Below are 16,249 nucleotides of genomic sequence, written 5' to 3' on the forward strand. Positions count from 1 at the left end.
GCAAAAGGCCTTCATTTGCTTAATCGGTAAATACGTACTGAGGTGTACCTTGTTTTGGCTCAAATGTCACAGGAAACGAAACAGAAATACGTTTCACTTCGTATGAGGTCAAGCGAAGCGAAACAGAAATATGTTTCACTTCGCATCACCAAGCGAAGCGAAAAACCCATCCATGCGAAAACTTGTGCTTAGCCCTTTTTGATCCCTTTTTTTTTCACATGGTCTTCTAGATGCGAATTAAGTTTCTAGAAAGTTTGAGCCTGAACCTCCTTTGTTTACTTGGTCAATTTAACCTTAGAACATCTGAACAAAAACCTAGATCTACAAACTTTACATAACCGACCCTAACTCTAATAATTAATGATGATAATCAAGATCAATAAGTCCAACAACAGATTATAGACAATATATTAATCAATAACATATGAAGATCAGCCGTAGATCTAGCCGACGGTTCATCTGAACCGTCGTCTCGATCCACGAGAACCCAGAAACATAAAGATGAAAGGATTTATGGTGTTCTGATGTTATACCGAGGGTGGATAATCTGGATTCAACGGCATAGTGAAGAATAATGAGGAGGATCGATGAAGAATTGAAGTAAATTTAGGGTTTGAATGTTTGAAGAAGATAGAGAAGAGAGAGTAAAAGATAAAAGTGTTTGGTGAATAGTGAAAGATATTTTAGGTTTCCCTTATATATAGGGTCAGCCTATCTCGCGATAAGGTTAAAACATCGCGAATATTCACCGAAAATACACTCTTAGTCCTCGGTTTTTAAAATAATTTGCATTTTCAAACCCGAAAAACATTTACCCACCGAATCCACACACTTGATTATTTATAAGGTTTTTCTTTTGTCGGTCTGTTACTTGTTAAACTTTGTACGATCGATCTCTTTTGTCAAAACAAAACACAATAAAAGAAGACATTAAAATAAAGGAAAAAATAAAATTAAAATTAAAATTAGAATTAAAATTAGATAAAATAAAATAAACTTAAAATATTAAACTATGCAGATACTTAATATTTTAGAAAACAAAACGAAATAAATTTAAAATAAAGAAAATTTAAAACATTTTAAAGTTAAAAACAATAATATTGAATTAATTTACATAGTTCTTTTCTTTAGTTAAAGAACGATCACGACATGGATTCATATTGATTCGCAAAGCCCTGGATCGCGTTTCCATTTTGAAGTTATTGTGACACAAGTTCATCATTGACTGTAGATATTGTCCTCCTTTTTAACTTGACAAGTGTTTTGATGCCAAAATGATACATTTGGAGTACAATTAGGCACGGTGCTTATGTGGTCCCCACTTAATCAGACATGTTACTGATTCCATCATATCTCGGGCCTACTTTGTGTTAACATATCACCTCAACTTGACTTAAACCTTTCTTAGTTGATCACAGTACTCTTATTAACAAACTGACTTATTGTACACTGTACACATGACACTTTGTGCTTTGCACACTTGACTCGATCTAGAAAGATTAAAATAAAGCAGAAGTTCAGGCCATAACAATCAGGTCGGATAATACCATATTATCGCGTAGAGAAAGTCCAAGGCTTGAACAAAAGAAAGAAAATAAAACAAAGCAGAAGACTCAGTGCCTTAACAATCAGATCTTGTATGACTACAAACGTAGAAAGTCCAAGGCTTGAGTCGAAAATAAATGAAGAAATAAAGCAGAAGTTAAAATTCCTAAGATTGACTCTTTTTCGACTCTTTTTCTTGATTTTTCTGACTCTTTTGTTTTCTTTTTCTTGCTTTTCTTAACTTTTTAATCGACTCTTTTCTTGACTCAATGAAAATTAAAATTGACACTGACTTTCATAAGACTACTGTGATTAGGTAAAGAGAGACTTGGGTATGACATGTATAGTTACATTTTTGCCTTCATGAATATGACTTTACGGAATCATGCAACCGCTTCATAATCGTATATCCACTAGTACCGGCAGGAATTTAGGTTTATATCATCCGACACTTACTTGTTTGTCAAGCCTACCTGCACATCTATGAATGACCTTGTAACCTTTTGTTCTATTCTTTTAATGCGCTATAATCATTACAAACCAATATACTATCACTTTCCAAAGGGTCGGATCAGATTTCTCAAAATTTGAAAATTTTAATTATTCGACTCCCTCTAAGCAGGAACTCCCTCTAAACGGGACAATTTCTTTTAGATTTTCTTAAAAGTAATATAAAATCTTTTTGATAAATCAAATGATTTGTTTTTTCTTTTCTTAAAATGAATTGAAAATCTTTTTGGTGAGTTAAACTTAACTCATTTTCTCCCTCTAAAATTGTGACATATTTGAAAATATTTACAATTTTAAAAGCCTAAAAGATAAGATTTACTCAAAAGAAATCATGCCCAATGACTCAACAAGAAACAAAAATCGGGCACGACTGAAAGCTTTTGTAAAGAGATCTGCAAAGTTATAGTCAGTATGGACCCTTTTTATATTGACAAGCTTACGATCATAACAATCACGAATAAAGTGTATTCGGATGTCAATGTGCTTAGTCGTTGAGTGCTGGATCGGGTTTTTAACAATTGCAACGGCCGCCTCATTATCATATTTGATCGTTGATCCATAGAAATTCAAACCGTAATTCAGCAACTGATGCTAGATCCATATCACTTGAGAGCAGCAGCTGGATGCAGCAATGTACTCGGCTTCTGCTGTGGAGGTGGACACGGCGACTTGTTTCTTGCACTGCCATGAGATCAACCGATCTCCCAGAAATTGACATCCACCAGATGTAGACTTTTTGTCCAAGTTGCATCCCCCATAATCACTGTCGGTGTAAGCATGAAGTTCCAAGGGAGATTCCTTTGGATACCAAAGACCCAAACGTGGTCTACCCTTCAAGTATCTGAAAATACGCTTGACGGCCGTCATGTGGGATTCTCTCGGGTCAGACTGATATCTGGCACACTGACAAACAGGGAACATGATGTCCGGTCTGCTTGCAGTGAGATACATCAGGGATACAATCATTGACCTGTACAGGTGTTGATCGACTGGTTTTCCCGATGGATCAGGAGCTAGAACAGGTCGCGTGGCGATTGGTGTCATGAAAGATGATAAGTCCTTGAAACCAAATTTCTGAACAATGTCTTGAACGTGCTTTTCTTGGTGAATCAAAGTCCCGTCCTTCTTTGGCTCAACTTGTAAGCCCAGGAAGAAAGTCATCTCCCCTAAGGAACTCATCTCAAATCCCTGTTGCATAACCTTAGAGAACTCCTTGCACAGATCCTCATTCGTGGACCCGAATATGATGTCATCGACATAAACTTGTACCAAAATCAAATCACCGTTGACCTTCTTGACAAAGAGAGTTTGATCGACGATTCCTCTCTTGTAACCATTCTTCACTAAATGATCAGCCAGTGTGGCATACCATGCACGAGGTGCTTGGTGAAGACCATAAAGTGCTTTGTCAAGGCGGTAAACATGATCAGGATGAGTTGGATCTTCAAAGCCTGGAGGTTGACTAACATAGATTTCTTCTTTTACTTCCCCGTACAGGAAAGCAGTCTTCACGTCCATTTGATACACTTTGAAGTTCATGTACGAGGCGTATGCCAGAAAGATGTGAATTGCTTCTAGTCTGGCTACTGGTGCATAGACTTCATCGTAATCAAGACCTTCACGTTGCCAAAAACCTTGTACAACAAGCCGGGATTTATTTCTAATGATCACCCCCTTGTCATCCTTTTTATTTCGGAACACCTATTCGTTCCGATGGGCCTTTTTCTGGTTTCTTCACTAGCCTCCAAACATTTAGCTTCTGGAACTGTAATAGCTCTTCTTGCATGGCCTCTACCCAGGAGTTGTCTTTCAGTGCGACTTTGTGGTCCTTGGGTTCCACCTGTGAAATAAAACAAGCAAAAAGACATCTGTTAATGTTACCAGAAGTACTGCGTGTTTGGATGCCAGCGGAAGCATCTCCGATGATGTTCTCAGTCAGATGTCGACGATGAATTGGTAGCTGCGGAATTTGGTCGACATGCTCGACTGGTGTGGCCTCAAGTTAGATGGTCAGGCTCTCTATGGGATGGAAGACAGTGGTCGCAGGGACAGAAACACTCGGTTGAGGATTAGTTCCATTTTCTTGTGGCTCAACCAAATGTTCTGTAGCAATGGGACCTTCCCATAAGTTGTCATAGAATGGAACAACAACAGCTGGAATAGAATTTGTGTTAATGTTATCAGAAGTTTCTTTCGGACTTGGTTCAACCTGCACACTTGATGCGTCAACCTCCATTGCAGAACCTTGATTGTCTTCTTCTGAGGGAGTTGTGGGGACCGATTCCACTACACTTGGTTCTGCAGGGGGTGGCTCTGCTTGATCAACCTGAACATTTTGATTGTTGTCGGCTAACATATATGAATCAGAATCTGAATCAGTCGTGTCTTCAACAACTGGCATTTCTGTGGTGTCGGCAGAGTGCTGCTCATCATCAACCGGGGCTTGTTGATTAGCCACGGGTTGTACATTAAGTATAGATGCAGCAGCAGCTATGTCAACATGCCCAAGATCTTTCAAAACAGCATGCATCAGGATAGACTGATCATCATCAGGTTGAACAAGTGGAGAAACAACAGGGGAAACCTTTGGTACAACCGGTGTCATGTACATTCCACGAAATTGCTTGACAATCCTTCATAGTCAAACATCCAGTCAGGACCATTGTGTGCATCAGTAGGGTTTAACTCTTGCCAATCAATGTTGAAGGACTCCAAGATTACTCTTGATTTCTAGTTGTATGCACAATAAGCACTTTTATCAGCAGAATAACCAACAAAGTAGCACTCATCCGCCTTTTCAGCAAACTTGGAGGTTGTTCCAACATTTGTTTGGAGTATGGTACAGGAACATCCAAACGTTCTGAAGAAATTTACCCTTGGCTTCATTTCATAGAAGACTTCATACGGAGTCTTGTTCAGTCTTTTGTTCAGAAGCACACGATTCTGGGTAAAGCAAGCATCGTTGATAGCTTCACCCCAGAAAATCAATGGTAGTTTGGAATATGAGAGCATTTTTTTAGCGGCTTCCACCAAAGTACGGTTTCTTCTCTCAGCCACCCCATTTTGTTCGGGAGTGTAAGGTGCGCTGAGTTGATGAATAATTCCCTTGTTGTGACAGAATTCATTCACCACCTTGTTGCAAAACTTTGTGCCGTTATCGCTTCTGATACACTTCACCTTCTTATCAGTTTGATTTTCAACCAACACAATAAACCTCAGCAAAAACTGCGACGTCTCGTCCTTTTGCCCTAATAGAAATGTCCAACTGAAACGCGAAAAGACATCAGTAATAACCAGACAATAGGCTTTTCGACCTATTGCCATTGGTTGAATTGGACCGAAAAGATCCATGTGCAACAATTGAAGAGTGGAATTGATGGAATTTACAAGCTTGGGCCTATGAGGGAGTTTGTGCTGTTTGCATTTAGAGCAAGATAAACATTTTCCAGAACAGTGAAAAGATTTTACTGGCAAACCCCTCACATGGTCACCTTTAACCAACTTGTTCAAGTTCTTAAAGTTGACGTGACCCAACCGTCGATGCCATAAGGATGAATCGTTCTCCGAGGCCTTGGACATTAAACAAGAAGTAGACCACATGGAGTAATTACTTCTCATGTCCAGAATGTAGGCATCGTTGTGCCTCGGAGTATGCATCATAATCCACTCCTCAGGGACTTTAAAACCTGGTTTCAGAATAAGACACTCATTTTCAGTAAACAGGGTTGAAAATTTCTTATCACAGATTTGAGAGACGCTGAGCAGGTTGTGATTGAGCTGTTCCACCAGATTGACTTCATCGAATATCAAAGTGCCATTTGAGACCTTCCCTTGTTTCGTTATCTCTCCTCCAATATCACCGGCAAAAGAAACGTGACCACCGTTGAATGGTTTGATATCGAACAACAGCGAATCATCTCCTGTCATGTGTCGGGTGCAGCCACTGTCTAAGTACCAAATACTGTTGATAGGCCGTCCAGGTTGACCCTACATACATGAAGAACCAGTTAGTGGAGGGTTTCCCGAGACACTTGTCTCGGGAAAGTTAAACACAAAATCACCAAGTTTAATTTTATGATTTCTGAAAATATAATCCTTTGGTGAATCAGAATCTGAAGAACAATCCCTCGAGGAACTTGAATTATGGTTTCCTCGGTTTTTGAAAAGTTTTCTAGATTGCCTTCGTTTTGGTTTAGGCTTAACCACAAAATCTTCTTGATTAGCCTTTGAGAAAACCTTTGAAAGGTTCTTGGGCTCTTCAGCCTCGGACCCCTTTACTAACCTCTTTCTTTCTCTTTGAGTTAGCCAAAATGGTTTCTTGGGTTTTTCGGTTCTTTTGGATCTTAAATTTGTCTCACTGGCTGAAGTGTAAGTTTGGTTAGGCATTTTCTTGGTTTGAACCTTATACCTAGGAAATGTCTAACCAAACTTACAGTTGAAGTCTCTTTGTTGTTTGTGCCAGTTCTTGCAATGTCTTGCAAGATGAGACGGATTTCCACAAATGTAGCAACATTTTCTTTGGTTGCATTTATAGACATCTTGCTCACTGAGATATGTGGGATGAGGTGATGTTGTTTGGTTAGCATGTTGGTGACCTCTATCTGACTGATAATTGTAAGCATTTGAATGATGAGTTGCAAAATAATTTGATTGCATAGGTTTCTGTCGAGAGTAATAAAAGGCACTATCAAATTGATCATAATATTGAGAACTATTGTTATAATTTGTGTTTTGAGAAAATGAAGTTTTCTTGGGTGGCACATATTTACTTGAAGTGCTTGGTTTTTCATTTTCAAAGCAAATTTTCTCTTTTATTAAGTTCTCAATTTTATTATCAGTTGATGAGCAGCATTGACTAGTCTGTTCATTAACCTTGACTTCGACGGTTTCATCAAATACAGTTTAACATTCTTAATCAGAAGAGGAACATTCACTTTCAGTGCAAACATTTATACAACTGTCATCACTTGATGATTCACAAAATACATCCTTTGATCAAGACATTAAACTTTCTGTCATTGATTCACACACTTTGTTACAAACAGGATTGTTAATTGATTTTGTTAGACCCACACAGGAATCAAAACTTGGTTCTAACTCTCCCTTTGGTTTACAACCCTAGTTAACCTTCCCACCACTTACATCACCTGCTACACAAGACATGCTGACATTAGAATTATCAAATGATGAAATTTGAGCTGTTGATGGAGAGGCAGCTAAAACAAATTTCACTGGTTTTGGTAGTTTACCAATACCATAGGCCATCTCTTCATCAGGAGAAGTATTATAGCTAAAATGGGGTAGGCAAGTGTAATTATCATTCATTGGTGGAGGTACCGCTGAATAATCACAACCTAGTCCCGATTTAACTTTAGTACTTCTCTGAGCTCTGATGAGATCATCTAATTGTTCAGATGATGCTTCAAATCTTTCAACTTGTTTTTCCTTTTCTCGTTTATCAGAAAGATCAAGCTTCAACTTTTCAATTTCATCTTTTAATTTATTTACAATGTTCTTGTAATAGATGATATTGTGCTCTTCTTGAAAGATTTTAAGTCTAAGATTTGCAACATCATCGTGATATGTTTTAATCTTTTCAACATATATCTTGTCAGCCTTTACATATTCAGCATTTAGTTGACGAAGTTGTGCGTTTTCTTTCAAAACTTCGTCCTGAAGATATTTATAATATGTAACTTTATTTACACAAGCTTGAGAGCAAAGATTTCTTTTTACCTCATCAGATGGTGACGCGTCAGAACTTGCAGCAGCAGATGAAGAAGCTTTATTATTTGTGAGAGCCATGCCAGCCATGTTGAGAGGATTTTGCAGCTCTTGGAATTGATCATCCCAACCCACACCAACTTGAGCCTCCGATTTGGAGACAAGGGCCTTTGAGTTTGAGCTTGAGTTGCCCTTGTGTGGATGACCTCCAATTCTTTGTGATGATCTGCTTGGCTTCTGTACCTCATGCATTTTTCCTGTAGCCTTGTTGTTCTTTTCCTCTGTCATCTCAGTCACACGAATATCATTTGCGGGTTTTGATGGATTCGTGCATTCTCGGGAGAAATGACCCATCTCACCACAATTGTAACATCGCAGCTTCGACTTGTCAAACCCAATCCTTTTTCTGTCAGAATCCGTCTTCATGAAGTTTGTAGCTCTTTGCACCGCCATTGCCATTTGGTACTTGATATCCATCTTTTCAAGATCCTTTTGATTTATATCTCTTAAATCTCCAGCTTCAAACTGTGGTGGCAATAGATTTCCTTGCATCAACTCTTCATGGCTTGACAGAAAAGCGTGAACTATTGCGATGTTGGAGTCATTCAACATGGGTAGTGCTTCACAGAAACTTGAAGGTTTGCTTGGTTGAGGTTTTGAAGATGAGGAAATCCCTTGAGCTTTTAAGGCTTGGGCAACCGCACTGTCGACTGCCTTTTGAAACGAACTTGTATTGGAAGAATCTGATTGATTACTGGTTGAGATGAATGTTGTTGGTTGTGAAGGTACACTTGGGGAGTACTTGGGAGTGGTCACGGGATACACATTCTGTTGAAAAAGCAGTTGGCATTGAGGAAGCAGAACTCACTCCAGCTTGATTCAGAGAACTTAGATGATTGTTCATTCTCATCAGCTCATCCATTTCAAATGACTTGATAGTGGATATCAAGTCAGTGTTTGACATCATATTTAGATTGGTGATTCTTTTAATTGTGACAGTATTGGTACTCCAGCTGTATGGCAATGAATTCATCAACGTGTGGTTGACCTCAGCATTTGCAATGTTGACACTTGCAGCCCTAATTCTTACCATCAACTTCTCAAATCTCTTTACCAACTGCAAAACAGCTTCACCTTGACGATGATTAAACATATTGAACTCTTCCTTTAAAAGGGCCTTCTTGTTCTCCCTATTTTCGGCATTGCCCTCAACCTTTTCAACAAGTGCTTCCCACAGACCCTTGGCACTTGTGTGTTCACGAAGAGTTTCAGTGATTTCATTTGAAAGGCAAACAGTCAATATGAGATAGGCTTTCTTATCTTGTGCCAACAGGTCCCTGTCTGCTTGATCATAGTTTTCTGGAGCCTTAAGTTGTTCCCCAGCATCAGTGCGAGTCACGGGAACATGAGGACCTTGTTCAAAACACCTCATCAAATCAGTCTCAGTCAATGAGATATAATTCATAAATCTCCATTTGAAATCCGCAAAGTTATCATCCAAGGTCATATACTTTGGTGGCTTTGTAGGTGTTCTCACTTGGTTTTCTAACAGCAAATACCCCTTTAGTAGTTCAGAATCAGTACTCGTCATGATTTCAGTAGTATCTACCCTTAAACAGTTCAAAACTAGAAAGCAGTTAACTTTTTCGCATGAGACACCTCTTCAAGCGAAGCGAAATGGTTGTCAAGCGAAGCGAAATGATGTCAAGCGAAGCAAAACACTCCAAGCGAAGCGAAAGAGTCTCAAGCGAAGCACAACAGTCTTAAGCGAAGCGAAAGAGTCTCAAGCGAAGCGAAACACTCCAAGCAAAGCGAAACACTCCAAGCGAAGCGAAAGAGTCTCAAGCGTAGAGAAACAGAATTCAGTTTTCTAGAAGCAATCTTCCTCGGGATCTGTTTTCACCTAATCTTGTCAGTAATGGGTCAAAAGTTGTTACACCAACTTTCATGCCATGAGAAGCGAAACTACTTCTTATCACTTTTGAACAACTGTTTGAACCCGTAACCCAAACTTTAACACCCTTAAACCCAAAACTTCTTAGATCTAGAGTTTGTAGACTTGATATTTTTACCAAGAACACTTTCTAAGACATTTTTATGAAGATTTTGCCCGATTCTTTTTGTATTTTTCTTGTTTTTGAGGTTATTGTGAACTTTCTTGTAAATAGCACTTGTTTTCTTCTTCTCAAGATCAAAACCCAAGGTTGTGATCCAAAAACCCTCAACTAGTGAGCCGAAGCTCTGATGCCAATTGTAGGTCCCAAGCGTGGGTGGATCTAACAGCGTCTTTGGATCAACCTAATTTAGTGCTAGTGGAAATCACACTAAGCAACCAAGAGGTCTCGGATCTAGAGATTATGTTCGGTTGAGAGTAGAAAGAGAGAGCCGAGAGAAGGAAAGAAAGTGTTTTATGAGTTTTTGGCAAAATGTCATTTCTCTCATGGCATACTCCCTATTTATAGGGAGGCATGCATGAGAAGCTTGATTTATATTCACTAAGGCCCAATGGGTTTATTTACAATGGACCGTGGCCCAATACGTACAAAATGACCAATCGTCCCCAAATACATAATCGAACTAATACAAAAGACTAAAACATACAAAAGGGACCTAACAGGGTGTTGTCAGTCATATCGCTCCAAATCGTCGCCCACTACACCTTATTTTAGTGATTTAAGTTTCAATAAAAATGAAATGCGTTTTCAAATACTCGATTTTTCTTTTAAAGTTTCTCTATTAACACTAATAAATAAAGTACATATCCATCATTTTCTTTTACACACACAACATTGTCAATGCCAACAAAAACAAAAACAAAAACCAAACTCCAATTGAGAAATAGATGATCAAAGCTAGTTTGGTTCAATGAATTTGCAAAGGATAACATGCTGACAAGAACCATCGCTAATTATCTAGAGACCTCTTGCGCCTGGAATGTCGACCCATGAAAGTTTAACCTCAATCTCTCCACACTCAACATGTTGCAACCTAAGAACCATGTCTTGTACAACTTTTCCATCGGACCATGTTATGTGGCTTTCTTCAGCCAAACAGTTGGTCCTCGTTGGTTTCACGGTGGTTATGATCGTGTCATTTGGTAGATTCTCTAAACGCATCCTAACAGCTTCCAGGAATGGTTGGATCTCAAACACAGCATCCCCCATCTTGTCATCCGGGCTAAATGTATCTCTGTCATAAACTTCCTGCATTGATTTGCAATTGCTTAAACCATGAGGGTCAATTTTGAACTTTTTAATAAAAGCACAATAGAATTCCAAAAGGGAATATAATCCAAGAGCAAGTCACATGTGTATAACATATTAGGCTGAGAGGTGTGGGGCTTCAATGGGGGCGCTAGAGCCCCTCCGCTCGCGCCCCCAGGCGCTAACACCACACCACCGGGGCGCTAACGCGAAAAACCATGCAGGCGTGAGCCTGTTAGCGGGAGAAGAGAGAGAAAAGCTTGTCTTGGTTTTAGAAAAAGAGCCGTTGGGCTCTTATTAAAAAAAAAAATTTTTCCTATATAATATCCCATTTCACCCATTTTTATACCACAACTTCAAACCTTCACCCAAAATCAATTCATCTTCTCAACTTTTTTTAAAAAAAATTGCTGGAAATTGGTACCCAAACCTTGATTCAGATTATATTGACGACGATTTATGGTCGTCACCGCACCAACCGATGTTTTATTCGGAGCTGCAAGAATCATCCGGCTTTCAACCATCCAACACACAACCGTTTCCTAACTTTGTTGTTCCGGAGACACAAGAATCACACGGTGAAGCTACGGGACCAAAAAGACGCGTCCACTGGAAAAAACAACTTGCAACGTACGGGTCGGGACCGGCTTCGACTCCGAGGACGAAACGGAAAGCCACTCCGTGGTCATCGGATGAGAAGGAAGCCTTGTGTCGGGCTTGGATAGTCATTTCTGAGGATCGGCGTTGCGGTAATTGTTTTAACGTTTTTAAAAATGATTTTTAATAAAATAGTTAAATAAAAAAGTTAAATGGAAATCTAATTTATTTATTCATTTTGCAGCCGACTACCAAAAGAGCAAGATTTTTTGGACAAAGGTTAGGGAGACGTTCTACATGCTCGTTGGGAGTACAGAGCGGAACGCCGATATGATTTCGGGTCGGTGGTCCGAAATCAGAAAATTTGTCGGCTTGTTTACTAATCTTTTCAACAGGAACAGCGGTCGTATGAGACCAAGTGGCAGTGATGATTTGGCGGTTTACAATTTCACGGTCGAAGAGTGGAAGCAGGAGTGTTTGCGGAGGTATGGGATGGTGAAGACGTGGGACGATTTAAAGTTGTGGGATAGGTTGAAAAGGTGTTCCAAGTGGGTTGAGCTGGTGGCGCCGGACGTTGATGCGGAAATAGGGCCGAAACGGACTAAAACTAGTTCGTCTGGAGCGTATAGCACTTCAACCGGGTCGGATTGCCGCGTTGGATTCGACCTAAACATTGCGGAGGAGGAAACGTCTTCACCGCCGAGGAGGCGGCCATTGGGAAGGGACGCCAAGGGGAAAAACCGGCTGAGGGGGAAGCCGTAAACATCGCCAATCTTGTTGAATCCGTCAATAAATTCAACAAAACCATGAAGGTGGTCTCTTATGAAAAAAGGAAAAAAGTCGAATGAGGAGATTTGGACTTTCTTACTAGAGACTTCAGTAACCTAAATCCGGTCGATCAAATGCTACTGGAAAAGCAAAAGGAACGTATCCGAAAGAGGTTGATCGAAGAAGATCAAGCCGAAGAATAAGAATAATGTTATTTTTTAGTACTTTAATTTTTATTTTATTTTTAGATATTAATGTGTTTTTTTTATTAATGTGTGTTTTTTTTAATAATTTATGAGTTTTTTTTAATAATACGTTGTTTGAATATATTTATAAAAAAATAAAAAAAAAATCGCTGGAGCCCCTCCACACCAGGGCCAGGGGCTCCAACACCCCCCTTATCCAGTTTCTCTCTCTGCCACACGTCTTAAGATTATTGGTTGGAGCCCCCATTAAAGCCCCCCACATCCCTCAGTCTTAGTAGTGGAGTCATGGACTCGTGGTATGTTTTAAAGTGACAAAAAAATATATATCACGTCATGTCTTGATAATGATTTCAATTAATTATTATTAGAATTGCTTTCAACTTTTTCAATAATATAATTTAATTTTAAGATTGAAGAGGTTATTATATATATCATCAAGAAGCAATTTTGTAAGTTGTATTCTTTGTATTTAGGTCATCTAAATTATTTAATTCTTAGTTTTGCCACTATAAATTTCTAATGCTTACTTTTGTCACCAAAGCTTTATTTATATAAAAAACCAACTTAAGCTATCGTAAATCAAGTTTGAGCCACTGCAACATGCAGGATCTCTAACTTGTTGCGATGAATTTGCAATACTGATAAAATATGGCGTCACATCGGTCTAACTAGTGAACCGAATAGGTGCTTGGCCTGGGTTTTCAATTTTTATTTTTTAATTATTTATTACGATATTCTATTATTAAAATCTGTTCGACCAGTAAACTTAGCTTTCTAGTAAAAAATACATTATAATCTTATTTTCTAACAGCTAAGCATGACAAAGACATTCAAAGGGCAACATGTACAGCTGATAATAAAGACTTAAAGAGCACGAGTTGTAGTGAAAAAGAAAATTAAAACTTACAAGTTTGACGGGGAGAGGCTCTGCAATGGAGAGAGTCAAATCTTCATTCCACACCGGATTAATATTCTTCTTCACCACTCGAGTTTTCAATTTCTTCAATCATAAATAAATTTACAAAAACCAATCACTTAATTAGTTGCAAATAAAAACCAAAAATAAACTCATAAATTGGACGGAGACATGCACAAGTGTACAAGACAATATTCTAGAGAGAGAAAAACATATTATTTTTAGTCAAACTTTGGTTGCTAATATTAAACACTTTATAATTATTTAAATGATTAATTAACTACTGACGCCGTGAAAGACGGACCAGTGATCACGATTCACGATCATCTCAACTTATAGATCCATTCACGGATTTTGTTGCATGCAGATCAAGTAAATCATGGAAAGAAAAGCGTTAAATAATAATAATAATAATAATAATAATATAATCACCTGTTTGCCCATACGGATGATAACATAAGGATCGCTGGTATTGACATCACGAACGGCAAGGTTAACACCTCGGTGGATATGAATCCTAAGAAGACCCAACAAGTGCTCCATCAAGATCTAGATTAATTAATTAATTGGCTTATGTATATGTATATATACTGTGCGGATTTAAACAGCAAAAGGAAAAACGAAATAGAGAGAGAGAGAGAGAGAGAGAGTTTGAATGGAATGGTGTGTGTGTGTTTGGTTTAGGGTTTTATAGAGGAGCGGGCTAGGTGACTGGCAATGACGAGGTCTAGGTGGAACATGTAAACAAAAGAAAGTGTTTGGTTTGGTTTGGTTTGGTCCGTGTGTTTTAGTGGGCCACTTTTAAATCTTCAACTTTCTTACACCGTTAATTATAGAATATTTCATGGTATAGGGTTAGGTTACAATAAAAATCCATTTGAGTTGTGAAAACTCTAGAAACCCATTTTTAACCACATGTTTTTAATTAAACTTAAATCTTGTGGTACACAATTAAAGTTAATAAAAAATGTTAAAGTTTATTTACATTTTCTCTCTCCTGAAAACATATATAAAAATTACTAAAAAATGTAAAAAAAATAGCAAAACATTTTTTTAATGTTTTCGATGTTTTGTATTAAATGTAACAACATATATTACATGTAACAAAAAAAACGATGTTACATAGGATTTTCACGGGTTTTCTTAACTCAAGAGGGTTTTCAAACTATACTTCTCCTCATGGTATAAATGTATAAAATTAGTGTAGGTCCCAAGTCTGGTGGATCTAACAACGTCTTTGGATCAACCTAACTTAGTGCTAGCGGAAATCACACTAAGCAACCAAGTGGTCTCGGATCTTGAGTTTATTTTCGGTTAAGGAAAGGAGAGTGAGTAGAGAGAGAGAGAGAGAGAGAGAGAGAGAGAGTGTTTTTGCAAAAGGTTTTCTTTGTATATCAACTTTCAACAACTTCAACAACATTGTTTCTCATGGCATGCTCCCTATTTATAGGGAAGCATGCATGAGAAGTATGATATGTCAAATGCTCAATGAGCTTCTTTACAATGGACCGTGACCCAACAATATACAAAATGACCCGTAGGCCCAAACATATAACTTAAACAATACAAAAGACTAAATATACAAAATGGGACTAACAATTAGCTTTCAATTTTAGGTTTACTAAAAAAATATCATACAACAATAACGTGGTACATATCCAAAATTCCATGTGTAGAAACATGTGATTAATTATAAGCGAAAAAGTTATGTGACTAGGCATAGAATTATGCTATTCTTAGAAGGCATTTAATAAGGGGCGTCCCGCGCGAAATAATTGTGATGGCGTATTGATGTTTACGTAAAGCGAAAAATTAAATGATCGTTTTTAACAAGGGGAGTATAGTTTTTAAAGTGGCAGAGGATATAAAATCTTTGTAAATTCATTGGTTAAAAAATAGATATCGTCATTGATCAAATTCTTAATTATGTTTGGAAATATTGTTGTAAATTTCATTTTGGATTGTTGTACTATGTTCTCTTGTTTTGGATTCTAGTGTCTTGCTAGTTATGCCGGTTTGATAAATATGTTGTTTGGAAAAAAAATTAAAAGAATAAAAAATACTTTTTAAATATATAAATATTAAAAGTATTAATAACTTACTTTTAGACAGAAATTTAAACATTTAAAAGTCAAAAGTTTTTTTGAAAAGGTATGTAAAAAATTACAACTAAAAACTATTCAAAAACTTATATATGTTAAAAAAACATTTTTAGAAATATTTTAAAATGGTTTTTCAAAAGTATTTAAGACTTGACTAAACAATTCAAATCATTTCCAAAAGTATTGTAGGTCTCAAAACCGGATCCGACAAACGAACGGTTTTGTTCTTAATAATTTTGCTCGAGACGGGTGCGGTGAAACAAACGACCGAACATATATAATATAACGATAAAATAAAGGAACGATCTCGTAACCAGTACAAAATATTCATAATATTAAACGGACCGATCCCACCCAAGATGAGCTCCCCTTGGGTGGTTGTCTACACCATCAAAACACACACTTACATATGACAACAAATGGCATATATATAGCAAAATAAAAACATAATCTAGAAGCATTCCTCCGTTGAAGCTAACCACGCGTCCCGAAGCTCTCGTTTCGTGTCCGGTTGTGCTCGCCGACATTAAATATTATCTTAACCATAAATATATAACCGGTTTCGTACTTTGATATCGCAAGTCACATCTTGGCCTTACAATCACCCCCTTGACTTGTGGTATCAAAACTTTGTCAAACCGTGTCTCGCATCTTCACAAGTCACCCGATAAATCGAAA

General features: G+C 37.8%; 1 protein-coding gene across 1 annotated transcript; it reads right to left on the bottom strand.

Moving 5' to 3' along the window:
* Positions 1–10,516: 10,516 nt before the first annotated feature.
* LOC143556007 (protein C2-DOMAIN ABA-RELATED 4-like) lies at positions 10,517–14,018 on the bottom strand. The gene is made up of 3 exons (XM_077045446.1): positions 13,902–14,018; positions 13,461–13,553; positions 10,517–10,982 (listed from the first exon to the last, which is right to left on the bottom strand). The coding sequence occupies exons 1-3, from the start codon at positions 14,010–14,012 to the stop codon at positions 10,692–10,694; spliced, it is 495 nt and encodes a 164-aa protein (XP_076901561.1). The 5' UTR covers positions 14,013–14,018; the 3' UTR covers positions 10,517–10,691.
* Positions 14,019–16,249: the final 2,231 nt, after the last annotated feature.

The sequence above is a fragment of the Bidens hawaiensis genome, unplaced genomic scaffold (assembly GCF_021521415.1).
Source record: "Bidens hawaiensis isolate Kalapana, Puna unplaced genomic scaffold, B.hawaiensis_p1.1 tig00018424_1, whole genome shotgun sequence".
NCBI lineage: Eukaryota > Viridiplantae > Streptophyta > Magnoliopsida > Asterales > Asteraceae > Bidens > Bidens hawaiensis.

Coding starts and splice junctions, on each gene's coding strand:
- LOC143556007 (XM_077045446.1), bottom strand. CDS start 14,012: ATGGAGCACTTGTTGGGTCTTCTTAGGATTCATATCCACCGAGGTGTT. Junction 13,554..13,901: donor TCATCCGTATGGGCAAACAG/GTGATTATATTA, acceptor TTATGATTGAAG/AAATTGAAAACTCGAGTGGT. Junction 10,983..13,460: donor AGCCTCTCCCCGTCAAACTT/GTAAGTTTTAAT, acceptor AAATCAATGCAG/GAAGTTTATGACAGAGATAC.